The sequence below is a fragment of the Salvelinus alpinus genome, chromosome 28, assembly GCF_045679555.1.
Source record: "Salvelinus alpinus chromosome 28, SLU_Salpinus.1, whole genome shotgun sequence".
Taxonomy (NCBI): Eukaryota; Metazoa; Chordata; class Actinopteri; order Salmoniformes; family Salmonidae; genus Salvelinus; species Salvelinus alpinus.
Window position 1 is genome coordinate 12,142,792 of NC_092113.1, and position 27,198 is coordinate 12,169,989.

Here is a 27,198-nt window from a genome sequence, read left to right on the forward strand (position 1 = left end):
ACCACAGCTGCCGATGACCTGCAGCCAGACGGGGACCAAACGTGTAGTTGAATACTTGTGTTCAGAGTAACTCCCTGCTCATGCATGTTTTTCTCTCCCATCTCTTTCGCCTGCATGGGACCGGCTCATGGTCTGAGTGCCATATACACTTGATGACAACGGATGATGTGTAACAACTGGCAACCGACTACCGATGAATGAATGAACCAACCAACCAATGGAGCGATCGTCGAGTGGTGGCAGTGGCCATATTGATGACCCACCAGCAGCATGGGCAGTATTCTCTGGGACTGCGTTTGATGTGCGCGTGAATGGGGTTTTTGAACGTGTCCTCTGCAGGAATTTCCAGATAAAGAAAATGTTTTTACCTTTACATCCTGATATCTCAGAACTTGCATATTGACAGATACATCACTAATACAATGGACGTACCTTTTATGTGCACATCTTACAATAGGTGAAATACAGCGATATGTCAAAACAATAATTCATTATATTGAAAAAAAAAACATGTTAAAAACATAACACAAAAGGCTTAGATAAATTATGTGTAGTACAGGAGCAGCACAGACAGCAGACACAGGACTTGTTGTACTTAAACGTGCCCATTGACTTTGAGGATTCTGACAGCTGGTCCCAAATCGCTCCCTAGCCCTTTCCATTGGCTCAAACCCTTAGATGTTGGCAGATCGAAGCACCATCTTTCTTCCACCTTAAAGATACTTTTGGTCATGTAGTGTATGTGGACACCCACTCGTCAAACATATCCTTCCAAAATCATGGGTATTAATATGGAGTTGGTCCCCTCTTTGCTGATATAACAGCCTCCACTCTTCTGGAAAGGCTGTCCACTAGATATTAGAACATTACAGTAGGGACTTGCTTCCATTCAGCCACATGAGCATAGTGAGGATGGGCACTCATGTTGGGCGATTAGTCCTGGTTCACAGTTGGCATTCCAATTCCTCCCAAAGGTGTTTGATGGAGTTGAGGTCAGGGCTCTGTGCAGGCCAGTCAAGTTCTTCCACACCGTTTCAGTGTGGAAGAACGGGGGCATTGTCATGCTGAAACGGGAAAGGGCCTTCCCCAAACTGTAGCCACTAAGTTGGAAGCACAGAATCGTCTAGAATGTCATTGTATGCTGTAGCGTTGAGATTTCTTTTTACTGGAAGGGGCCTAGCCCAAACCATGAAAACAGCCCCAAACCATTATTCCTCCTCCACCAAACTTTACAGTTGGCACTATGCATTTGGGCAGGTAGTGTTCTCCTGGCAGCCGCCAAACCCAGATTCGTCGCTCGGAGTGCCAGATGGTGAAGGGTGTTTCACCACTAAAGCCGAACCTTGGCATTGCGCATGGTGATCTTAGGCTTGTGTACGACTGCTCGGCCATGGAAACCCACTTCCTGAAGCTCCAGACGAACAGTTCTTGTGCTGACGTGGCTTCCAGAGGCAGTTTGGAACTCGATAGTGAGTGTTGCAACCTAAGAATAGACGATTTTTACGCGGTACGCGCTTCAGCAGTCGGTGGTCATGTTCTGTGAGGTTGTGGCCTACCACTTCGCGGATGGGCCATTGTTGCTCCTAGATGTTTCCACTTCACAACAGCACTTACAGTTGACCGGGGCAGCTCTAGCAGGGCAGAAATTTGATGAACTGACTTCAGCCACGTTGAAAGTCTCTGAGCTCTTCAGTAAGGTCATTCTACTGCCAATGTTTGTCTATGGAGATTGCATGGCGGTGTGCTCTATTTTATACACCTGTCAGAAAAGGGTGTGGCTGAAATAGCCGAATCCACTAATTTGAAGGGGTGTCCACATAGACTAATATATATATATATATATATATATATATATATATATATATATATATATACAGTGGGGAGAACAAGTATTTGATACACTGCCGATTTTGCAGGTTTTCCTACTTACAAAGCATGTAGAGGTCTGTAATTTTTATCATAGGTACACTTCAACTATGAGAGACGGAATCTAAAACAAAAATCCAGAAAATCACATTGTATGATTTTTAAGTAATTAATTTGCATTTTATTGCATGACATAAGTATTTGATACATCAGAAAAGCAGAACTTAATATTTGGTACAGAAACCTTTGTTTGCAATTACAGAGATCATACGTTTCCTGTAGTTCTTGACTAGGTTTGCACACACTGCAGCAGGGATTTTGGCCCACTCCTCCCTACAGATCTTCTCCAGATCCTTCAGGTTTCGGGGCTGTCGCTGGGCAATACGGACTTTCAGCTCCCTCCAAAGATTTTCTATTGGGTTCAGGTCTGGAGACTGGCTAGGCCACTCCAGGACCTTGAGATGCTTCTTACGGAGCCACTCCTTAGTTGCCATGGCTGTGTGCTTCGTGTCGTTGTCATGCTGGAAGACCCAGCCACGACCCATCTTCAATGCTCTTACTGAGGGAAGGAGGTTGTTGGCCAAGATCTCGCGATACATGGCCCCATCCATCCTCCCCTCAATACGGTGCAGTCGTCCTGTCCCCTTTGCAGAAAAGCATCCCCAAAGAATGATGTTTCCACCTCCATGCTTCACGGTTGGGATGGTGTTCTTGGGGTTGTACTCATACTTCTTCTTCCTCCAAACACGGCGAGTGGAGTTAGACCAAAAAGCTCTATTTTTGTCTCATCAGACCACATGACCTTCTCCCATTCCTCCTCTGGATCATCCAGATGGTCATTGGCAAACTTCAGACGGGCCTGGACATGCACTGGCTTAAGCAGGGGGACCTTGCGTGCGCTGCAGGATTTTAATCCATGACGGCGTAGTGTGTTACTAATGGTTTTCTTTGAGACTGTGGTCCCAGCTCTCTTCAGGTCATTGACCAGGTCCTGCCGTGTAGTTCTGGGCTGATCCCTCACCTTCCTCATGATCATTGATGCCCCACGAGGTGAAATCTTGCATGGAGCCCCAGACCGAGGGTGATTGACCGTCATCTTGAGCTTCTTCCATTTTCTAATAATTGCGCCAACAGTTGTTTCCTTCTCACCAAGCTGCTTGCCTATTGTCCTGTAGCCCATCCCAGCCTTGTGCAGGTCTACAATTTTATCCCTGATGTCCTTACACAGCTCTCTGGTCTTGGCCATTGTGGAGAGGTTGGAATCTGTTTGATTGAGTGTGTGGACAGGTGTCTTTTATACAGGTAACGAGTTCAAACAGGTGCAGTTAATACAGGTAATGAGTGGAGAACAGGAGGGCTTCTTAAAGAAAAACTAACAGGTCTGTGAGAGCCGGAATTCTTACTGGTTGGTAGGTGATCAAATACTTATGTCATGCAATAAAATGCAAATTAATTATTTAAAAATCATACAATGTGATTTTCTGGATTTTTGTTTTAGATTCCGTCTCTCACAGTTGAAGTGTACCTATGATAAAAATGACAGACCTCTACATGCTTTGTAAGTAGGAAAACCTGCAAAATCGGCAGGGTATCAAATACTTGTTCTCCCCACTGTATATATATATATATATATATACACACACACACACAAGTATGTAAACATCAAATGGTTAGGACTAAGGGAGAGGGGTAAGGAACAAATTATCTGTTGAAGGCAGCACTGGCTGGCAGGGCCCATGGCCATTCGGACTGTGTGTGCACTGTGCAGCTGGTCTGCAGGTTGATAACTGAGGTGAGGCTGAGATTGTAGCAGGAAGGGGAGAGCGGCATGTCCTCAGTGCCTCTGTTTTAAATTTTTCCAAATGATTCTTTCCAACCACATTGAAAGACTCTTTGCAGCCCAACTGAGCTACAGTGGCTTGCGAAAGTATTCACCCTCCTAGGCATTTTTCCTATTTTGTTACCTTACAACCTGGAATTAAAATTGATTTTTGTATCATTTGATTTACACAACATGCCTACCACTTTGAAAATGCAAAATATTTTTTGTGAAACATACAAGAAATAAGACAAAAAAACTACTTGAGCGTGCATAACTATGCACCTCCGTAAAGTCAATACTTTGTAGAGCCACCTTTTGCAGTAATTACAGCTGCACGTCTCTTGGGGTATGTCTCTATAAGCTTGGCACATCTAGCCACTGGGATTTTTGCCCATTCAAGGTAAAACTGCTCCAGCTCCTTCAAGTTGGATGGGTTCCGCTGGTGTACAGCAGTCTTTAAGTCATACCATAGATTCTCAATTGGATTGAGGTCTGGGCTTTGACTAGGCCATTCCAAGACATTTAAATGTTTCCCCTTAAACCACTCAAGTGTTGCTTTAGCAGTATGCTTAGGGTCATTGTCCTGCTGGAAGGTGAACCTCTGTCCCAGTCTCAAATCTCTGGAAGACTGAAACAGGTTTCCCTCAAGAATTTCCCTGTATTTAGCGCCCTCCATCATTCCTTCAATTCTGACCAGTTTCCCAGTCCCTGCCGACTAAAAACATCCCCACAGCATGATGCTGCCACCACCATGCTTCACTGTGGGGATGGTGTTCTCGGGGTGATAAGAGGTGTTATGTTTGCGTCAGACATAGCATTTTCCATAATGGCCAAAAAGCTAAATTTTTGTCTCATCTGACCAGAGTGCCTTCTTCCATATGTTTGGGAAGTCTCCCACATGCCTTTGTTGAACACCAAACGTGTTTGCTTATTTTTTTCTTTAAGCAATGTTTTTTCTTCTTCTGGCCACTCTTCCATAAAGCTCAGCTCTGTGGGGTGTACAGCTTAAAGTGGTCCAATGGACAGATACTCCAAGCTCCACTGTGGAGCTTTGCAGCTCCTTCAGGGTTATCTTTGGTCTCTTTGTCGCCTCTCTGATTAATGCCCTCCTTGCCTCGTCCGTGAGTTTTGATTGTGGTGCCATATTCTTTCCATATTTTCCATAATAATGGATTTAATGGTACTCCGTGGGATGTTCAAAGTTTAGGGTATTGATTTATAACTTAACCCTGATCTGTACTTCTCCACAACTTTGTCCCTGACCTGTTTGGAGAGCTCCTTGGTCTTCATGGTGCCGCTTGCTTGGTGATGCCCCTTGCTTAGTGGTGTTGCAGACTCTGGGGCCTTTCAAAACAGGTGTATATATACTGAGATCATGTGACACTTAGATTGCACACAGGTGGACTTTATTTAACTAATTATGTGACCTCGGAAGGTAATTGGTTGCACCAGATCTTATTTAGGGGCTTCATAGCAAAGGGGCTGAATACACATGCACGCACCACTTTTCATTTTTTTTTTTTTTGAAACAAGTAATTTTTTTTCATTTCACTTCACCAATTTGGAATATTTTGTGTATGTCCATTACATGATATCCAAATAAAAATCCATTTAAATTACAGGTTGTAATGCAACAAAATAGGAAAAACACCAAGGACGATGAATACTTTTGCAAGGCACTGTATGTCACCATCAAAGACATGCACTGACTTATTCCATTGCACAAGCCCACTGTCTCACAAACTCTGCCTCACTGCTAAATGTCAGATCTTAGATTTGCTGAGCTTGGCAAAACTCAACTGTCTGTTGTGCAACAGGTTACTGAGCGAGAGTTATTACTATGTAGCTGTCGGTGACAGTGCACACTTTCCCTTCTTATTTTTGCCCTGGGAACCTGGGTTCATTCCTGGCTATGGAGATCAAATATAACTGTGGGCATTATCAGAGAAGAGGACCGAAGTGAAATAGGGGAGTGAACGGCCCTATCTGGAATAGCCTAATGACGCAGGCAGGCGCAGGGAAACAGGCTCCTTACTTAGGCGGTTATCAGGTGCCTGAGCAGCTGTTACTCAGTCGCTAAATTTAAAAGGCCAGTTCCATCTCCTTGTGCTGGATAATGGATGTTTCAAACTGAATGAAAGGGTGAAGTCTGGTTTGGACCAGTCTTGTTGATGTGTCTTGTCGGCGTGAGGAGAGGGGGATTCAGTGAATATTATGTGAGACTACAGACAGTTTACGTTTGTGTTGGCGACAGCGTGTGAAATGTAGTAGTCACAACTATGTAAAAGAAGGAAGCTATACTTGGGTGCTCAACAATAAAGTAAACACTGTTGAATTGAACGTGTTTAACATATAATTTCAACTTGCTCTGCACCTGCAGTTCTGAAATAAACCAAGTATTTTGCAGGCTGCTGTTGTTGCTTTCAGCCTTTTAAGGTGCAATATGTTGCCCTCCAGCCCATACAATATTCCCATAAAATCCTACTAATACCCTGCAGAAAATCCACTCTCCACACTAGGCGCATCTCATAGAAGCACCATAAATTCTTAGAGAAAAGCTTCACTGCCCTTTGCACTCCTAACCGAAACTCAGAAACAACTGAGATTACCAACAATCTCCTGAGGAGAAAGGGCCGCAATGCTACCCAGCATGGTGCAGAGGTCTTATAAGCCCTGTTTATATCTGGTGCTGACATGCATCCTCTGATTTAGGCTTTTCATCCAGTAGGATTCGCTGCAGAGTATTGAGGAAGAGAATTGTCTTGTCACACTCACCTGTGTTTGACAACAGCTGTTAATAAGAATAGGGGACGAGCTCCACAAAAATGTATGAATGGCGAGGAACAAGCGGGATTGTGTATTGGATGACGCCTTCTCAGTATGGATGAGTAGTATGTTGATATTTGTTGCATACTTCCATATCCGCGGGAAGTAGGGGTGTTGCAGCACCCCTTGAAAAATCTGTAAAAAAATATATAATATAATTTAAAAATATTTTTTCTTCACAAATGTAGTGCACTGGGCCTTTACTAGTCCGGCATTAGTGGACTGATATAACCATCTGTAGAGCATGCAAAAAATAAAAAACCTCCCAACCCCTTCCTGTAGCTATGCATACTGCATATGTTTTTACTAAATAGTACGTTCTAAATAGTATGTAGTACTATTAGTACAGTATGTAGTTTTAGTAAGTAGTAGGCAAGACCGATATTGGACACAGCCCCTGTCATTGTTTAGTGGGGCGGCAGGTAGCCTAGTGGTTGGAGCGTTGGACTAGTAACCGAAAGGTTGCCAGATTGAATCCTCGAGCTGACAAGGTAAAAATCTGTCGTTCTGCCCCTGAACAAGGCATTTAACCCAGTGTTCCTAGGCCATCATTGAAAATAAGAATTTGTTCTTAACTGACTTGCCTAGTTAAATAAAGGTCAAATAAAAAAAAATTGTTGTGACATTTGATCTATTCAAGTGTACATGGATCCCTTTTGGACTGCTGTAAGCATCCAAGTTAAACCATCTCTGCCTCATTTTAGGTCAATTTCCCACTGCCATCAAATTTGACCAGATTTGCCACAATGGACTGCCATGAAGCAGATAGCACCAAAAACTTTAGAGACACAATGATTTGTAACAGTTACACTACGTGACACATTTGTGTCATTCCGCTCTGCATCCTCTTCCTCTGGCTCTCTTTTTGCCACCAGTGATCAACCAATTTTGCTGTGGGAGGGAGGGAGGGAGGGAGAGGACCTAGTGTTTCGCTTATTCATATGTGAAACCCCAGATAGCACCCTATTTTTTATGGAAAATTATCAGGGTAAACCCTAAACCTTCCCAGCTCAAGGGCAGCTAAAGCCTTGTTCACCCTGGCGTAGTGACTCAAATCCTATTTTTTGCATATCTGATTCGAATCTGTTCTTTTTCTTGCAGTCTGAACACCAAACAGCACTTGGAATCAGATATTTTAAGCCACATTTCAAACCACCTTCAAACCACCTTCAAATGGTACAGTCTGATTTATTTGCCCTCAAGTGTTTTTTAGACTATTTGTCATATCTTGTTGCTTGATAGCTACTCTGTTGACAGCTTTGACAAGAACATGTGGTAGCTAACTAGCTTGTTAATTGTTTACGAACAATTGTGTGAATGTGCTCGAAAGTTAAACAGCTACAGTGCCTAGCTAGCTAGTTGCCTGATGTGGCTAGCCAAAAATGACTTGTTTTTGAAAATTGGATCATCTTATCCTTTGAGGCTTTAAAAGTGTACTTATACTATGATTTTTAACATTCAAAGCAACTGGGAAATGACCATGGCAGGCAATGTTGTCACCTTAACTTGCTACATAACTGCTGAGTGATAGGAAGCAGGAACACAACCACCAATCAGCCAACACCACTGTGCACACCTGTCGTTACTATGACAACTAGCGTAGACATGTCGGCAAATGACTGCTGTCTGAACACACACATCCGATTTGGTCACTTGTAACTTACTGTTTGGACAGTCAGTATTTTGAGTTTGCAGTGACCTTTTATTTAACATAGTTTGCATGCCTTATTCTAATTTGCATGAATTTCTATGGTTTGCTGTGTCGGTCCCTCCTTATGAACTTTCTAATTGATTTATTGTAGACTCCTCCCCCTTGGCTGGTCTCCTTGGAGACCGGAGTTGGCTCAGGCCTGCAACACCTGGGCCTGATCAACTAACTTCCAGTTCTGGGGCTGCTGCTGGAGGAGGTGTCAGTGGGCAAGATGGTGAGATGACACAAGGCAGAAAGAAGGGTGCAAGGTTCAAAGGTTAATCTGTGAAATACAAGCTGAGTATTTTCTCCTTTGAGTCAAGTACAGGAGAGATAATTACATGTTCCGCTCCTGAAAACCCTGAGTAGTTGACGGACAGTGAACTCTCAGAAATTGAACCTGACAGAAATGAAGATATAGAAGAACCTCCGCCAACAGGTGAGGTGAAGGCTTCCGAGCCTCACCCCAATTATCAGGAAAATGCCCGGGATGACTCTGGCCCAGTGGGAGTATGATTTGTGGAGAAAGTGGATCCATGTCTTTTGGTGATCCATTTGTGGTATTGGGCTAGGTGAAGAAGGATTTTGGTTCTGTCAATTTGGGCAAAGTATCCAGAAGTGGACTTGTGTTTATTACATTTTTTTGTGTGTATGCTGCCCAGAGGGAGAAGGTGCTACGTGACTCGGGATGAAAGCTGTGTTCTGCTCTCCAGAGCATAGCGCCGCTGAAAGGAGTGATAACTGGGGTGGCGCTGAGGTGGATTGACTGAAGTTGAGGATTCTGTGTCTGATGCATGCCGTTTGGTTCAATGCAGACCTGGTGGGGGCCTTGAGACTGACCTGGTCTGTCTTTCTGAGTTTTGATGCAGAGTGTTTGCCAGATAAAGTCATGCTAGGGTATAGAAGTTGTGTAGGTCGTCACTGTGAATAAGAATTTGTTCTTAACTGACTTGCCTAGTTAAAGAATGGTTAAATAAATAAAAGTTATCCTGTGGTAACCGAACCCACCATGGTGTTTCAGGTGCCAAGTTTCCGATTTTGTTGCAGCAGTATGTTAGAGGGAGATTCTGAGGTGTGAGAAGTGTGTAGGAGGGCATGGGACAAAAGAGTGTGTAGTTTCAGTGGGGAAAGTGTTTCAATTGACCATGCTGCTGGGGACCAGAAATGTCCTGTGTGAGTGAGACCAGTTGAAATTTCCAGGCTGAAAGCAGTGCAAAAAGTGTTTTATGTTGAGGCAGTGAGGAAAGTAGAGGATCTGCCGGAAAACCACACGAAGAGTATGAAAGGTGCCGCTTCCGCCACAAACTTCACTGGGACCATGTCACACCCAGCCGCCAATGACCTTGCAGCCAGAGGGGGACCAAACGTGTGAGTGTGGTCGAATACATCTGTTCAGAATGGCTCCCTTGTCATGCATGTTTTCCTCTCCCCCCTGCCATGGACCAGGCCATGAGCTGGGTCCCATAGACGCTTGATGAAAACAGATGACAGGGAGCGACTGCCAAACTACCAACAGTGAAACTAACCAACGGCTGACGAGCAACCGACGGGAGTTGGCTGTGGCCATCCTGGACACTCCTCCAGCAGCACAGACCTTTGATTTTGGTTTGTGATTGTGTACTTCTGAGATTTTAAGTAAAAAACTCTATAAACATTTAAACTTTGTCTGTGTGGTGGCCTGTGATCCTTAGAAACCTGTTTTGTACATTTACTCTACATTCCACTCGACACCATTATTGATGCTTCTTGCAGAGATTATATTCTAATTGACTCAAAGTATCATTTGGAGTTGTTTATGGTACAATGGAGTTCTACTGGGGGTCGGGCTCTTGACTGTAGCAAATTACAGTTTGCTGCCCTGCGCAGCCTTCAGACAGGAGGAAGGTAATGGAAAGATTAATAATGAATGTAGTTATTGTGGCAACTTGTGAATTGTACTAGCCTATGGCAAATTATACCAAATAGGATTTAAATGACAAGACACAAATACAAAAATATGGTGGCATACATTGTATTATATCAAATATTATGAACACTTACAACGTAGTCGATGTACAAAACAAGAAGCGTTGAACAAATTGCAATCTACACTTTTTGTATACGTCAAGCACTCAAATGGGACTTGGACGGGTTGTTTCGGGGAGACGCACGGCTCTCGACCTTCACCTCTCCCGAGTCCGTACGGGAGTTGCAGCGATGAGACAAGACTGACTACCAATTGGATACCACGGAATTGGGGCGAAAAAGGGGTGTAAAAGAAGTAACAAAAAAAAACAAGCATTCAAATACATAGCAGCATAATGGTTCTCTTCATTCATCCAATAAACACTTTGGCTTTAAAGCAGATACATTGTAATAAATAGTTTAAAAAAAGATTGTCTCCATTCATAAACATTAGCTCTGGCCTGAGGCATGGCAACAGTAAATAATTATAGTAAGTCAAGTCACAAAGGGGCCTGTACATAAGGCACATACGATTCATATTCAAAGAAAGACATGGTGAGACAAAATACAGGTAAAATGCAAATCAAGTGTACTGATGCTGTTTAAATTGGAACCCAGTGCTGCTATTTGCAGTGCTTGTGGTGATACTAGTATAAAGTGAGGTTATCAATACAAAATAAGTCATATGAATATGAAATATAATGGTGGTGCTTTAATTTATGATATATAGTGGGGTCTGAAATGATTGACACCCTTAAAAGATGAGCAAAAATGATTGTATAAAATAAATAATTTAAATACTGAGCTACTGTATATTGTACATTTACATAATTTTATAATACAATTGTTCAGAGAAAGACTTTGTTAAACAAGTAATACTTATTTTTCTCAAAGTTAGGGGTAAAAATTGACACCCGTTTTCAATACCGCACCTTGCGAGGATAACGACATTGAGCCTTATCTAAAATGTTTGAGATTGGAGAACACATTGGGAGGGATCTTGGACCATTCCTCCATACAAAATCCTTCCAGATCCTTGATATTCATCTGTGCTTATAGACTACCCTCTTCAATCCAAACCACACATTTTCAACTGGTTTCAAGTCCAGAGAATGAGATGGCCATTGTAAAATGTTGATTTTGCAGCCAATTAACCATTTCTCTGTGGATTTTGATGTGTGCTCGGGGTCATGGTCTTGCTGGAAGATCCATTTGCAGCCAAGTTTCAGCCTCCTGGCACAGGCAACCAAGTTTTTGGCAAAAATGTCCTGGGTAAAGTTCATGATACCGTTGAGCCCCAGGACCAGTGGAAGCAAAATAGCCCCAAAACATCAAAGATCCACCAACATATTTGACAGTAGGTATGGGTCAAATTTCTGCTCATGCGTTCTCATTTCGACGATAAACCCACCACTATTTTCATGTCATCTGACCAAAGCACTGGTTCCAATCCAAGTGCCGTTTAGCATGCTCCAGGCGTTTACATTTGTTGTATGATGTGAAAATAGAGCTATTTGGCCACACACACCAGTGGTGGGTTTGACATGTATGAGAATCAATGAGCATAAAATAACCCTATACCTACTGTCAAATATGGTGGTGGATCTTTGATGTTATGGGGCTATTTGGCTTACATGGTAAAATTGTCATTACAATAACCTGTGAATTACTTGCTTCTTTCATAAGGAACTATATACTGTAATTACCGATTGGGTTGAATTATTCTAGGTATGATACCACAATTCTATTGTAAATACTTTCTACTTCTGGAATGTAAATTATTTTTGATAACTTCTTCCCCTTTACTTATAATGCATTCACATAATTGTGCTATTGTTAGAATGCAAGAAGAATTGAAACAAATGTACACTATTTGGCATGCTGCTAAAGAATATCAGGGGTACAGAACAATCCCAGCACAAGTCCTGCAACTTACGCATAATTTATTATATATCCAAAATATCAATGTTTCATTTATAACATGACAAAGCAGAACTAGATCATTTTTCTCAGTTCCTCTGCCTAGTGTTTTAAAGTGCATTGGGTGTACTGGATTGACTTGTCAGTCTCACAGCCAAGAATAAAAAGATCTGAGAGATATTTTGTGCCCAGTTCAGACTGTTCATCTTAGTTTCTTGAAATGCTGGACTCAAAAAAGGTCAAAGATCACAATGGCCGTGTTGTTGTTGCTGCTGCTTTGAAGGGATTTCTTGAGTCTGAGGGAATCCTTGTCTGGTGTTTTTGCTGTGTTCCCCTCAGCACTAACCCTTTGAGGTCTCCGGTGTCCATAATGCACAGTATTTTGATGATGCACACTGTGGGTCTGCCTCTCTTCATGATGACTTGACTCAAGTTTCCAGTGGTTCATTATTCTCCTCCGAAAAACAGTCTGAAATTGCTCCTCCTAGAAATGACAAAGTAAATACAGGTTGTTTAACATTCAAGATTGAGGGAGCTACTGGTTTCAAATAGTAGCCACACCCTGTGGATGTGCTGTCCCCTCTAGTATGTGTGTGCATGTGTTCAACTTTATGGATGTGCTAGACGGATGGTTGGATGTGTTCAACTTTTCAAACACCAATTCCAAGGCTTTCCAAGTAAGAGCTTTAGAATGAGGTTGACTTTTAACATTTCTAAGGGAATGATACCATTGGCGGTTCTAGCTTGTATGGCACCCTGGGCGTGCATTAGTACTGTACAAAGTAAGACTTGTGCTATTTGATAGATTCCACCGCTTCCTCTACCTCTGTCTTCCAGTGGGGAGACCTGAGGTCAACCTACCCCCGCCCCCCTCTCCATCTCGTACTTCTGAGTGGGAGACCTTTCAGGCAGTAGCCTGCCTAGCTCACAAACTAGAATCAGGGCACCCACTCCGACAAGGTTAATTGACCCACAGTCCCACACGGTGACATGATATCATTGACGTGATGTGCAAATGAGCGATAGAAAACCGATCGCGCAAATGACACCATTACTACTTTTTTTGCCCCGGGCAAGATGCCGCCTATACCTAAATCCGCCACTGGTTGATACCCAAGTGAGGTCTCTTACCATAACTTGCTGAGGCGTGAGGGGAGCGTGTCGTCGGCTCCGCTTTGGCTTTGCGCAGTAGCTCTCCAAATGCTGCAGGTCGCAGGCCTTTAAGCAACACTGCTCCACAATTCCCTTCCCTCTCATCCGAGTCCCATTCCCTCTGAGGCGAGGACCATTCCCTCGGGTGGACCGAAGTCCGTTCGGTGCTGTAACAAGAGAAAGTATTTGGATCAGATCGTGAAACACTGCACTGTCTTGAAGAGTTGCATACACATCTAGCAGGTGGTGGGCTGAAGCTGAAAAATCAGGAAGTTGATCAATATACGTCGAGGGAGCAGCTGTTGTTTTGTACATGACAATTAAATATTATTATAATTACTTTAAGTTTTTTGGCACCTTCAACTCTTGCAAATTTCCCCAGAAAAAGTATATTTCAACTGTCTGCTCAGGCAAATGTGCAAACTGTTAAACTTGGAACCAATCAGAACTCCCGTATATACCCCTCGTGATGAAGGCAGCCAATGGCCTGCTTCTATCTAAAATTTAAACACAGCCTACCATGAAATCGTGATCTGCTGTCAGTGTGTTAAGAGGAACTAACATTAGCTCCCAAAGACAAATAAGATAAATATATGTTTGAGTACACTTGAAATATGTAGCATGCAATATGAATGGTCTTGATGATATGAAGTACTAACTCCATTGACCAATTAGCAGTAGCATGAAGTACTTCAGTACAAATATTTTTAAAAGTACTTACAGTTGAAGTCAGAAGTTTACATACACTTGGGTTGGAGTCATCAAAACTCGTTTTTCAACCACTCCACAAATTTCTTGTTAACAAACTATAGTTTTAGCAAGTCGGTTAGGACATCTACTTTGAGCATGACAAGTAATTTTTCCAACAATTGTTTGACAGATTATTTAACGTATAATTCACTGTATCACAATTCCAGTGGGTCAGAAGTTTACATACACTAAGTTGACTGTGCCTTTAAACAGCTTAGAAAATTCCAGAAAATTATGTCATGGCTTTAGAAACTTCTGATAAGCTAATTGACATCATTTGAGTCAATTGGAGGTGTACCTGTGGATGTATTTCAAGGCCTACCTTTAAAGTCAGCACCTCTTCGCTTGACATCATGAGAAAATCAAAAGAAATCAGCCAAGACCTCAGAAAAAAAATTGTAGACCTCCACAAGTCTAGTTCATCCTTGGGAGCAATTTCCAAACGCCTGAAGGTACCACGTTGATCTGTACAAACAATAGTACACAAGTAAACATCATGGGACCACGCAGCCGCCATACCGCTCAGGAAGGAGATGCGTTCTGTCTCCTAGAGATGAACGTACTTTGGTGCGAAAAGTGCAAATCAATCCCAGAACAACAGCAAAGGACCTTGTGAAGATGCTGGGTGAAACACGTACAAAAGTATCTATATCCACAGTAAAACGAGTCCTATATCAACATAACCTGAAAGGCCGCTCAGCAAGGAAGAAACCACTACTCCAAAACCGACATAAAAAAGCCAGACAACGGTTTGCAACTGCACATGGGGACAAAGATCGTACTTTTTGGAGAAATGAAACAAAAATAGAGCTGTTTGGCCATAATAACCATCGCAATGTTTGGAGGAAAAAGGGGGAGGCTTGCAAGCCGAAGAACACCATCCCAACCGTGAAGCACGGGGGTGGCAACATCATGTTGTGGGGGTGCTTTGCTGCAGGAGGGACTAGTGCACTTCACAAAATAAGATGGCATCATGAGGCAGGAAAATGATGTGGATATATTGAAGCAACATCTCAAGACATCAGTCAGGAAGTTAAAGCTTGGTCGCAAATGGGTCTTCCAAATGGACAATGAACCCAAGCATACTTCCAAAGTTGTGTCAAAATGGCTTAAGGACAACAAAGTCAAGGTATTGCAGTGGCCATCACAAAGCCCTGACCTCAATCCTATAGAAAATTTGTGGGCAGAACTGAAAATGCGTGTGGAGCAAGGAGGCCTACAAACCTGACTCAGTTACACCAGCTCTGTCAGGAGGAATGGGCCAAAATTCCCCCAACTTATTTTGGGAAGCTTGTGGAAGGCTACCCGAAACGTTTGACCCAAGTTAAGCAATTTAAAAGGCAATGCTACTAAATACTAATTGAGTGTATGTAAACTTCTGACCCACTGGGAATGTGATAAATAAATAATTCTCTCAACTATTATTCTGACATTTCACATTCTTAAAATAAAGTGGTGATCCTAACTGACCTAAGACAGGGAATTTTTTACTAGGATTAAATGTCAGAAATTGTGAAAAATAGTTTCAATGTATTTGGCTAAGGTGTATGTAATCTTCCGACTTCAACTGTAAGTAGTTTTTTTTGGCCATCTATACTTTATATATTTGACAAAATCATAAAGAAAATGTACTCGTTACCAACGTAATTAGAACAGTAAAAAGTATGTTTTTGTATGTAATTGTATTTATAAGCAGTAAAAATAAATGTTTGTCATACCCGTGGTATACGGTCTGATATACCACGGCTGTCAGCCAATCAGCATTTAAGGCTCGAACCACCCAGTTTATAATTACATACTTGTTACTGTTCTAATTACATTGGTAGCCAGTTTATAATAGCAATAAGGCAACTCAGGGGCCAATATACCACAGCTAAGGGCTGTTCTTTGTGGCATATGGCCAATATACCACGACTAAGGGTTATGTCCTACAAATCCTATTGCTTAATCATTGCAGTCAAAACAAGTTAATTTTCTATCAATGGATGTCAATTTATCTGGAGAGTTTAATTCGGTTATTTATGTTTTCTTGCGACATTAAACTCGCAAGAATTGTTATTTTGATGGGAAATATATATATTTTTCTTAGCCTATGGCGTTAAAAATTACATCATTCCTTAATTCGCTCTATAACATTATGGAAAAAGGGTTTATTGGATAAATGTGGCAACTATTGCTGCAAACATTTTTGGGGGGCTTGTTTTCAGGCCTTGTGTGCGGGTTTTCAGACGTCATTGGACTAGACATTTCAGCTATACCTGGCAACCCTGGTCTCAAAGTCTAAATAGTGACATCAGGGCTAGTTCAAACTTCAATAGGATGGGCCTCACATGTGAGTGAATCAACCCATGCTTGGTGAATAGCACTCGGTTAATCTCTGGGAGCAGGACACAGGAAAGCTGAACAGATCATGTGAGACAAAAATGAATAGAAGAAATTAGCTGAAATATAAGACATTTTCCGTACGCACCAACAGCTTATTTCTCTAAAATGTTGAGCACAAATTTGTTTACATCCCTGTTAGTGAGCATTTTATCGTTTTCAAGATAAATCTATCCATCTGACAGGTGTGGCATATCACAGCATGATCATTACACATGGGGACAATAATAGGCCACTAAAATGTGCAGTTGTCACAACGCCACAGATGTCTCAAGTTGAGGGAGCATACAATTGGCATGCTGACTGCAGGAATATCCACCAGAGCTGTTGCCAGAGAATTAAGTGTTAATTTATCATCTATTATAAGCAGCCTCCATCGTTTTAGAAAATTTGGCAGTACGTCCAACCGGCCTCACAACCACAGACCACGTGTAACCATGCCTGCCCAGGACATCCACATCCAGCTTCTTCACCTGCGGGATTGTCTGAGGGGAGTGGGGGGTTGCTGAAGAGTATTTCTGTCTGCAATAAAGAAAAACTCATTCTGATTGGCAGGGCCTGGCTGAGCCTGGCTCCCAAGTGGTGGGCTAATGCCTTCCCAGGCCCACCCATGGCTGCACCCTGCCCAGTGATGTGAAATCCATATGAATTTAAATTGACTGATTTCCTTATGAACTAACTCAGCAAACTCTTTGAAATATTTGTTCAGTATACAGTAGAAGGATGCACTTTCTTGCTAGGTGTAGGACCTCATATTGAAGCTTAGAGACCCCGTTTGATGTATAGAACAATCTTAAAATGATCTACTTTGGTGTAGATACAAGCAAGTCAATTAATTTGACTTGAAAAAAATATGTTTCTTCCTTCAGAGACTACATAAAATGATGACGCCTTCCTAAATATTTGGTCAAATGATACATTTTGTGTATGATTTCCTAGAAACCAGCATGGCTCAACTTACCCCACTCTCCCCTACTGCAGTTCTCTATGCTTTTTTCCCTGTTTAATACACTTCCCTTTACATAAAATTGCACATAATCAGTTGTATTATTTATTGTTATAGCTACGGCTATCGCTCTAATGTTGGCAAAATGTTCTTCTAAGCACTCTGTCATCTTGTTGGATGAGAAAGAAACATGATATCAGGCTGTGAAAGTGGCCTTGGTGGAATAAGGGTAAAGGTGATTAGGTGAGAGGGCTTATGGATAGTATGTCTGGTCATACTGCTAAAGTCTCAGCATGGGATTCTTTTTCCCCCTTCAAATGAATGGCTATTTGCCTGTAAGAAATGTCCCAGTATACGTTTTCTTCTGAGCATTGAACATTGAGTTGTAACACTGGTGTCAGCAGTGGGATTCAGTGACCATGTGGTGTTTCTCTGACAGAAAGAGGGAGCATCTATCTAAACAGCGGGACATTAAATGGCAAGTAGCAGCACAAAAGGTGACAACAGGGAACCTTACCTCTGTAAAATCCACGGTCTCCGCACACAAACTCTAGGTGGGCAACAAGTTCAGATCCACAGCGTGCTCTTGACTCTGCATGGTCTGGTAGAGCTGCAAGGCACAAGATGGAGTACAGCACACCAACGCTCCGCCAACATAGCACCTAAGAAAGAATACACTTTAATAATCAATATCTAGCACCACTCATCTGACTGAGCACAACGGTCTTGTCCAAGCTGCCACTACATTATTAACACCAGCACATTAACACATTCAAAAACATTAGGCTCTATTGAGTTGACGATAAAACATGTTTTAGCGTAGGCTTAAATCATACATTTCCACAACAATTGTGGCAAACAAAAGTTGGCATAAAACCTAAAAATAATAATTTATTTGCTGTTTATAAGTTTCACTGTAATAAAGCTTAACACTTGGGAGTCAGTAATTATAGACTACTATTTAGTTGATAAGCAAGGAAACTCATCATCATAAATATTCAAGACAAAGACATTCAACCCAACATAAAGTAGGGGGAGAGTCTCCATGCACACTTTCAAAACAGCTATTACAAACCAACGCAGGGCAACAAACATTACAACAAAAAATCCTTATCAAGCAAAGAGCACATAGCGGTTACCCCGTATTAACCTTGATGCTTGTTTTAGTACAGCGAGTTACAAAATAAAGATTCATAATTCAGCTAGGATAGAATTATGGATGATAGCAGCCTTAAAATACAACCACCTCCTCCCACGCTCTTTCTGTCACTCTGGCAAGGCTACTCTGCCCTCCCCTCTAGAAAGATACCGTAGAAAGGAGAATGCTCCGTTTCTACTGAGGCCTACATTACACCTGTACACTTCATTCACATGTACATCTCAAGGACCCAAAAGTAGACATTGTATTCCAATCCTCTGATGCTTTACAACTGAGGACATAATTGCTCCTTCAATACCAAGTTCTTCCTTGCAGAAAAAGCAGCAAATATGCATGTAGATTAGATATGGCATCATAATGAAGTGTATACAACGCTCATAGAAAGTACATTATTAAGGGTGACAAGAAGCACCTACTAATTTTGAGCTGCACTGATGTCAAAATTGTCCATGCAGGTTATATTATTGCAATACAACAACTGAATGAACCCACTGGGCAAATGAGAGTTGCAGTGCAGAACATAAATATATTATATTTCTATGGTGCAGTCTGCTGATAGGAATGTCATGAGCTGGAGGTGAAGGGCCTCCAGCTCATGACATTTAGACAAATACAACACTTTGCAGCCTCAAAAGCACTGGGTAGATAACATTTCACTGCATCCCACACAGCCAAAGATGCATCATGTGAACTTGCTAAACTGTGCATCCCTAAATTTGCCACCATGTAGGTGGATATTTAAATGCTATGCAGTGAAAATATCACATTTCAATTTCTGCAAAGCCACAACTCCACATAAGAGCATGCATATTACACTGTTGTTTGTAAACTAAAAACTGTTCTCAATATCTGTAAAGAAAAGTGGGTCACTAGGGACCAATAGCTTGATGCAACTTCTACTTTGGGCCGGTTTCCCGGACAGATTAGCATAAATCTATTCCTGGACTAAAGCATGCTCAATAGACTATCTCCAAATCCAACCTCCTGAAACCTGGTAAAACTTCACAGTACAAATAAATGTCAATAACCACTGTTCCAGAATTAGTTCAATGTTCTCCTGGGTGACCGTACATACCTTCAGTGTGCATCCTCTGGCAGACGACCAGTGTAGTGAGGGCTCAGAGGAGTGCATCTTGTCTGTCGGTCTGTCTGTCCAGGCGTAGAGGCAGTAAGGCCTTGGAGCTGCAGTCTTATACTCACAACCAGAGGGGGAAGGACCAGTAGCTCCCTCCCTCCATTCTAGGCATCCTCCCTGGCCGAAAGAGAAAGGCTGTAATCTATTGGATCGTGTACAAATCAAAAGTACTATCATGCCAACTTCCTGCCTCTCATTGTCATGCCAAACAAGATCAGATCAAATCTGGGACCAGGGTAATTGAAAAGGTTTTGCAGGTTGTAAAATACTGTAACCTAGGATGACCTCCAGTACTTACAATGACTGTTACACTGTATAGGCCAAGGTAAGCCTTTACTTTGCACACTATAATTGATTAGAGAAAAGTATAAGACACTAAGGGATGGCTCTATTCAATTTGCAGCGCTGAAGATCCACTATCCAGTTTTAAAAAGGCAATGTTCCCATGGTCTCGGAGACTGCATTCACGCCACATCGTTAATTACCTTCACATTTTAATGCAGATCTTTGGCGATATGGATTGAATCCAGCCCGTGTCTTATTTTACTCTATTAGTTAATTGGCCAGAGTCCACACATCTGGCCATGTTCAGTAGGAGAAAACGCTTTGAAAACGAGGTACTACCTAAAGTTCTATTTTCCCATTGCCAGACAGAATCGTTTGATTCAGTGGGCCATACCGAACATGACCCTGGTATCCCAAGTCTAAATTTGCTGATTAAAAGCCCAATAGAAGCGGCTGGCCTCAAGGGCCAAATTTGGTGTTACAAGAGAAAGAGATGGACTTACATTACATTGTATGTTCACCACTGCCATCATTTGAGTCGAACCAGGTCTTCCTTTTTACTGTCAAGCTGTGCAACTCAGAGGATTGTCACATATAAATGTGGTTCCTGAGAAGTTCCAGGGATATTCTCCGTCACACAACAGCCCAAAAAATTACGACCCCATTGACTGCTGTCATGACTTTCGACCCATAGCCCTTATGGGCAACCGTCCAAATAGTAAACTGACAACACTGTATGTTCGTCATTACAGCACACTGTCTGGGAGTAAGAGTGAACACATAGCACGTGGCGTTCAGGAGAGATGTTACTGGTGAGGAAATGCAGATCGTGTGTGATACACAAAACCAAAAAAATAACAAAATGCCTTCGTACAAACATTGGTTGCTTTATTGCACAAGGTCGATGTTATGAGACGACACAAAACAAAAGTTATTTGGCAGAACTCAAACTTCCCATTGACTAGTCTATCACAGTAAGACTTTGCTGCCACAGGTGGCGACCTGGGTGTTGTGCTTCCTGAATGATTCCTCCACTTATAAATGTAACAACTTGAGAGGGACTCATTTTCAGCATCTAGTAATAACTTATGTAGTATCATCTAACAAACATCTTGAAAACAAAAAATATTCAACCCGCAGTATAAATACTGTTCCAACTGGGGGGAGAATAGGATACAACTTGTACTTTTAACACAAGTGAGTGACAATGTTCAAAATGTAAAAAAAATAAAAATAACTAATTGTTTTTCTAAAGGGAGAATTCAGACCCGAGTTACACACGCGTGAATGGAACTTTATTCAGTTTTTAGGCACTTCTCTCTATGCGTATTCTGACCTTGAACTTGTGCTAGGGGAAATGCCAGTGCCAGCTAAGGTAAGCATTTGATGTGGAGATCAAAGAAATGAAGGTGAGGTGGAGGTGTGTCTTACAGGTACGCTGTATTCTGAACTTGACTGAATTCCCTCATAATTCCACCACCTTGACTCAAGAGGAAACTGTGATGGTCGAGCAACCTGTCAGTTCTAAGTGGAAAAGCTAATTATTCCCCCCCCCCCAATAAAAATAACACTAATCTCCATGCACTGTCATTTATACATTGATAAGAGCTAGGTAAATGAGTAATCCATTTGGATAAGGGGACTGTAAATATGATTTAATTGCTTAAATACATTTTACCTTATGATCACTGGAGACAAAATGTGAAACCAGTCATATTTCAGCAAACTGAAAAGCATGTCAACTTGTTAGGTATTTCCAAAATGAAGTATAAACAGCAGTGATGTTATTCAGAATTGTAATTGTAGGCCTATGGCTTCATCATTTGAGGGCTGAAATTTGGAGATTCAAGCCGAGGCTGTAGCCTATGGTAACCTGTGCACACTGACAGTAACTCCGAACCTACCGAGATGATTTATGCACTCTAGAATGTTTCAATTATATGCCCTGACTTTTCAGTTGTTTGTTTTGACAATTGTTATTGGATTAAATATTAGCCACTGTTAGTAATACCCACATACATAACTATCACTTTGCAGACCCTTTGCTATGAGATTTGAAATTGTGCTCATTGATCATCCCTGAGATGTTTCTATAACTTGATTGGAGTCCACCTGTGGTAAGTTGGATTTGGAAAGGTACACACCTGTCTTTATAAAGGTCCCACCGTTGACAGTGCATTTCAGAGCAAAATCCAAGCCATGAAGTCAAAGGAATTTTCCGTAGAGCTCCGAGACAGGATCGTGTCAAGGCACAGATCTGGGGAAGGATATCAAAAAATGTCTGCAACATTGAAGGGGACCTCCATCATTCTTAAATGGAAGAAGTTTGGAACCACCAAGACTCTTCGTAGAGTTGGTCGCCTGGCCAAACTGAGCAATCGGGGGAGAAGGGCCTTGCTCAGGTTGGTGATCAAGAACCCGATGGTCACTGACAGAGCTCCTCTGTGGAGATGGGAAGAGCCTTCCAGAAGGAGAGCCATCTATACAGCTCTCGACCAATCAGGCCTTTATGGTAGAGTGGCCAAACGGAAGCCACTCCTCAGTAAAAAAAGCACATGACAGCCCGCTTGGAGTTTGCCAAAAAGCACCTGAAGACTCTCAAACCATGAGAAACAAGATTCTCTGGTTTGATGAAACCAAGCTTGAACTATTTAGTCTGAATGCCAAGCGTCACGTCTGGAGGAAACCTGGCACCATCCCTACTGTGCAGAATGGTGGTGGCAGCATCATGATGTGGGGATGTTTTTCAGTGGCAGGAACTGGGAGACTAGTCAGGATCAAGTGAAAGATGAACAGAGCAAAGTACAGAAAGAACATTGATGAAAACCTGCTAAAGAGCGCTCAGGACCTCACACTGTGGCAAAGGTTCCCCTTCCAACAGCACAACAACCCTAAGCACACAGACAAGACAACGCAGTATTTGTGTCTTTCATTGATCCCTATTCTGATCTCGTTCTCTCAATATATTCTAATGAGTATGTCGAGAAAATTTGAATTAAAGGTGCAATATTCAGAAACTGCTCTGCCATTTTCTGGTTGCTAAAATTCGAAGTTTGCCTTATTTCAGATTGTGACAAAACAAGCAATGTTTGGTGTAGAGAATTATTGTACCATCTAAACCAGCTCTCAGCTGTTTGAATCTGGTGTACAAAACCGAAAGACGCAAAATCTAAACTTACGAACGGGAAGCATAGAAATGGTGCACAGAACTGCTTCTTAGACTTACTTTCAATGAGAATGACAGATCTATAAAACAAATTTCTATGAGAATTTGGTCTGGTCAAAAATGTACATATTGTAGCTTTAAAAAGGTACACAGTATTTAAATGAATCCTCAACAAGAAAATCTGTTGGCCAGCAAGTGGGAGGGTTTTCAGTATTTTAATTATATTTATTCAGTGAGTGCAAGGGAGCCACACCTGCAAAGCCCATCAATTCTGAACACCAACAACTGAGATGTGCGCAAAATCAAAACGTGTAAAAAAAAGTCTGAATCGTGCCCTAAAAGAATAACTGCAATTCTAATAACTAATCTTCAAATTCGATAGCTGGGCAAGTTTGATCAAACAAACGCTGTTTTCACATCAGATATAATCAAACGAAAAGTAAAAAGTCCTTCTGAATTTTCTAATAAAATTATAGAATTTAGATTTGAGTTATTTCTAACGTATTTTTTTTGTGCCCATCATAAGATGATGGATCACAGGTCTTGAAAGATAAGGAGTGGAGAAGTTTATGGGTTCCAAAAAAAAATCAAATAATAATAATACTTTACCAGTTACAGAATGGATGTTCTAGCAGCGCTTAAATGAAAGTGTGTGGAATAATCATTCATGCCATTCAACACCTGTGAGGGCCCTTAGAAATAACGGTTTCCCACTTTGGAGACAGTCAACTTGGAGAGCGTAGGTTGTTGAGGGCAGCCTCTCTCTCTCTCAGTTTGGCCCTGATACGGTTGATCCTCTCCTCACGGGCCGAATGCTCAAAGTCAAAACCATGGTGCTCTTTGGGGGTGGGGGCTAGAGCGGGTATGATTGGGCACTCCGCCGTCCAACTCTGAACACTGTCCCCCGTGAAGTCAACTTGCATAACCGTATCACTGCTTTGGTCTGCATTCAGGGCCTCTGGTGGAGGTGAGCTGTCACTCAAAGCAACAGCCGTAACAGAGAGATCTTCCACCTCAGACTCATCCCCATTGGTGGCTTGGCCCTCTGCCCCACTCTTACCTTTGTCTTCAACTCGTCGTTGTTTGACACTACCCAAATTGTGACATCCCTCTTCCTCAGGCTCCTCCTCCTCCTGAGCATCATCATCTGTCTCACTGGTAATCCCACCTCTGCCCTGAAAGCCTTCGCTTGAGCAAGGGTGCCGATTTGCTGTCTTTGATAATGATTCTTGGGTCTCCTCATTCAAAGGCTTGTCTTCCTCTTGAGTCACCAACTCCATCTCCTGTTCAGGACATCTGCCAGGTGTCTCCTTTAACAACCTGTTGGCGTTCAATAACTTCCGTATGACTTGATCCTATGGTGGGGGAAAAAATTTATTAATAATAATAATAATAATAGGTAGAGACAGGATTCAAATGTTTGACTTAGACCAGTTTTCTTGTTCTCTATGAGAGGTGTGAGAATTGTATAATTGTACATGTGTGTTAAAGGACAGCTCCCTGGAAACTTTACTAACAGGCTAAAAAAGCAACAACAAAAATAGCTAAATAGCTGATAAGTGACTGACTACCTTTGAGGTTTATCATCAGCATATATTCATCTCAACCTAGTCTTTATTAACTACAGCACACATACCACAAGGTGGAAATAGGTTGTCCATTTTCAAATTATTTATCTGCCAAGTTATAAGATATTAATTGATCAGCAAAAGAAATAATGCAGTGCCAAGGAGATTCATATCACATACACATCTGGTATTGACATGCTATGGCACAGCTGAGACAATAGTACCCACTTGCTCTGTGTTATGATCCTCTTCCGCTGAGTGACCCTGTTCGGCAGTCTGCTGTGGCTCAATGTCCCCCTGGGGGATTCTGGACAACTTCACCTGGACTTGGTGGGTCAGGCCGAACCTCTGCAGCAATGCCCACTTCCCCTGGGGCTTTTTAGGAGACGGCTTTGGAGATGCGGGGCAGGACTGAGGTGGTAAGACAAGGGGGTGGGGAAGACAAAATACAGGAATTCAGCTTTCTGTAAAAATATACACCTCACAAGGACGTCTAGTTTCAAGCAAGTTGATCATGTTGATATCACAAACAGTTTCAAGTCTCATATTAACATACATAAACAGACATTTCTCAAGAGCATGGGGTACAGTCAGGAGGGAGCAACAGTAAGGATAGAAGGAGATGGCAGGGCCTTACCTTCTTCTGGCTCTTCCTGGCAGGTGAGAGGAAGATCAGTTTTCGCTGTGTGGTCTGAGGGGCCTCGGAAGACAACGAGTTATCCAGGTCAGGGCTGTGCTGCCTCTTTCCTCTGACAGTCTTTGCTTTCTTGATTGACAGGAAGATCCTCCCCTTGTGGATGATGATGGCATCCTGGTGGGGGACAGAGGGCAGGCCATGGGGGATGGGTTCAATCTGGGTGGCAGTACCCTGCTGGAAGTTCTGTCTGGAGGGCAAGAACTTCCTGAGGACATTGAAGGCCGTGCCGCTGGAGGAGACGAATGGCATCAAGAAGGGACCCTGAGCTGCCTTGGGTTCTGTGGTCACCAGTGAGGCCAGGTTAATCTTGGCAGTGTCCACTGTGGGGCTGGTCGGTGAACAGCCTCTCTCTCGGATGACCACTGGCGAGATCCACATGGCCAAAGGCGAGGACCCTCTCTTTGCACTCTCACCCTGAGAGCGGGGCACCCCCATCCTTCTCAAGATGGAGGTTGGCAGAGTCTGAATAGAGGTGATTTTCACCTCTGCCTCTTTGGGGATGTAGATCTCAAAGTTCTCCAGGATGTCTATGCCCTGCATCTTTCCACGTCTACAGCTGGCTGAAAGCTATAGCAAAGATGGTTTACACTTATGCCGCATATAGTAGAACATTGCATACAGTTATTGGCAGTGCTCAACTTGGACTGAAATAGGTGCAAATATTATAACCCATAGTAGCCAAGTAGCCATGTGAAAATGTAATCAAGGGATTTGCTCCATTGTTTATGTTTTATGATCCACTATTTGATGGTATGCATATTTCTGGCTAGTTCCTGAGATTGACTTTACCATTAAAGGTGCAACATACAGAAACCGCTCCTCCATTTCATGGTTGCTAAAATTCTAAGTCTGCCTAATTTCAGTATATGTGACAAAACAAGCAATCATTGTACTACGTATGTTTCCAAAAACTTACAATAAGCGATGCGTGTTAATGTTTAGAGAAAGCGCGTCAATTAATATATGCCGCGTTCACATTAATTAGTAGTCGGACATTTCCGAGTTTCCTAGTTCAGACTAGCATGTGAACGTGGCATAAATGTACACGAATAAAAACGACTTGATAGTTGATGCACTACAGCCAGCTCAGCTGTAGCTAGTTGATTCATTGCGTAGCTAACTGTTAGTTATGCAAACTATTTATAATGCGACGCACCTGCTAACTACAGTAGTTAGCTAGGTGACAATAAAATAGCCAGTAGTTTATAGTTGTTTTGCATATTACCTGAGCTTAGCGTGGACCCGATAAAAACAAATCAAATGGTTAGCTAAGCAGAAGCCTGACTAAACTTTAAAAAACGAACAAGAGGTACCTAAAATGTTTCCAGCATTTTAGTCACACAGGCAAGGGTAACAATGTACTTCCGGGTCACAGATTTTTGCACTCCTTCAGTCCCGTCCTGTGTACTTTGTAAATGAACAATTACGGCGAAAATTATGAAAAATGTGCACAGTGAATTATGTATTGTGTATATCGAACTGTATAAATCAAATCGTTACAAACAAACCTGTGTGAAACTAGCGTCAGTAAAGAATCACTTCCGGGTCATGTTTTTTAAAGGTCTTCAAAAAATAGTCACACATTGTATGGCAAACTGTAGGCCTACAGTATATTAATTATCAGTGGTGTGTATTCATGGATGCCAAGGGAAGAAGCCAGACTTCCCAAAAAATGTTTGCTTTAGTCTCTCTGTGTTTCAGAATGTTTCTTCAATTTGCAAGAGGCTGAATGTATCTCACTGGAGAAAGCATCCAAGCGAGCGAAACAGCACCCCTCTGTCTCAGTATGTGTGGTGTATCTATCTGATGCTGTCTGGTCAAAAAGAGTATGACATTGTTGCTGTCCATAACATTAAATACAAGGGAAGCCAGCAGAGAAGGTGCAATTGT

The 27,198-nt window shown here is 42.2% G+C and overlaps 2 protein-coding genes across 4 annotated transcripts; both read right to left on the minus strand.

Annotated features, from left to right (window-relative positions):
• Window positions 1-10,199: 10,199 nt before the first annotated feature.
• On the minus strand, window positions 10,200-20,607 carry LOC139557185 (insulin-like growth factor 1). Its single transcript, XM_071371651.1, has 4 exons — window positions 19,533-20,607; window positions 17,816-17,960; window positions 13,200-13,387; window positions 10,200-12,552 (listed from the first exon to the last, which is right to left on the minus strand). The coding sequence occupies exons 1-4, from the start codon at window positions 19,767-19,769 to the stop codon at window positions 12,298-12,300; spliced, it is 825 nt and encodes a 274-aa protein (XP_071227752.1). The 5' UTR covers window positions 19,770-20,607; the 3' UTR covers window positions 10,200-12,297.
• Window positions 20,608-20,748: 141 nt separating this feature from the next.
• LOC139557184 (uncharacterized) lies at window positions 20,749-26,691 on the minus strand. Of its 3 annotated transcripts, none has more exons than XM_071371648.1 (4): window positions 26,534-26,691; window positions 25,249-25,875; window positions 24,840-25,022; window positions 20,749-24,398 (listed from the first exon to the last, which is right to left on the minus strand). In XM_071371648.1, the coding sequence occupies exons 2-4, from the start codon at window positions 25,846-25,848 to the stop codon at window positions 23,769-23,771; spliced, it is 1,413 nt and encodes a 470-aa protein (XP_071227749.1). In that variant the 5' UTR covers window positions 25,849-25,875; window positions 26,534-26,691; the 3' UTR covers window positions 20,749-23,768. The 3 variants fall into 3 exon arrangements, with proteins under 3 accessions (XP_071227749.1, XP_071227751.1, XP_071227750.1); XM_071371650.1 differs by having other exon boundaries at window positions 26,225-26,665; XM_071371649.1 differs by lacking the exon at window positions 26,534-26,691 and having other exon boundaries at window positions 25,249-26,213.
• Window positions 26,692-27,198: the final 507 nt, after the last annotated feature.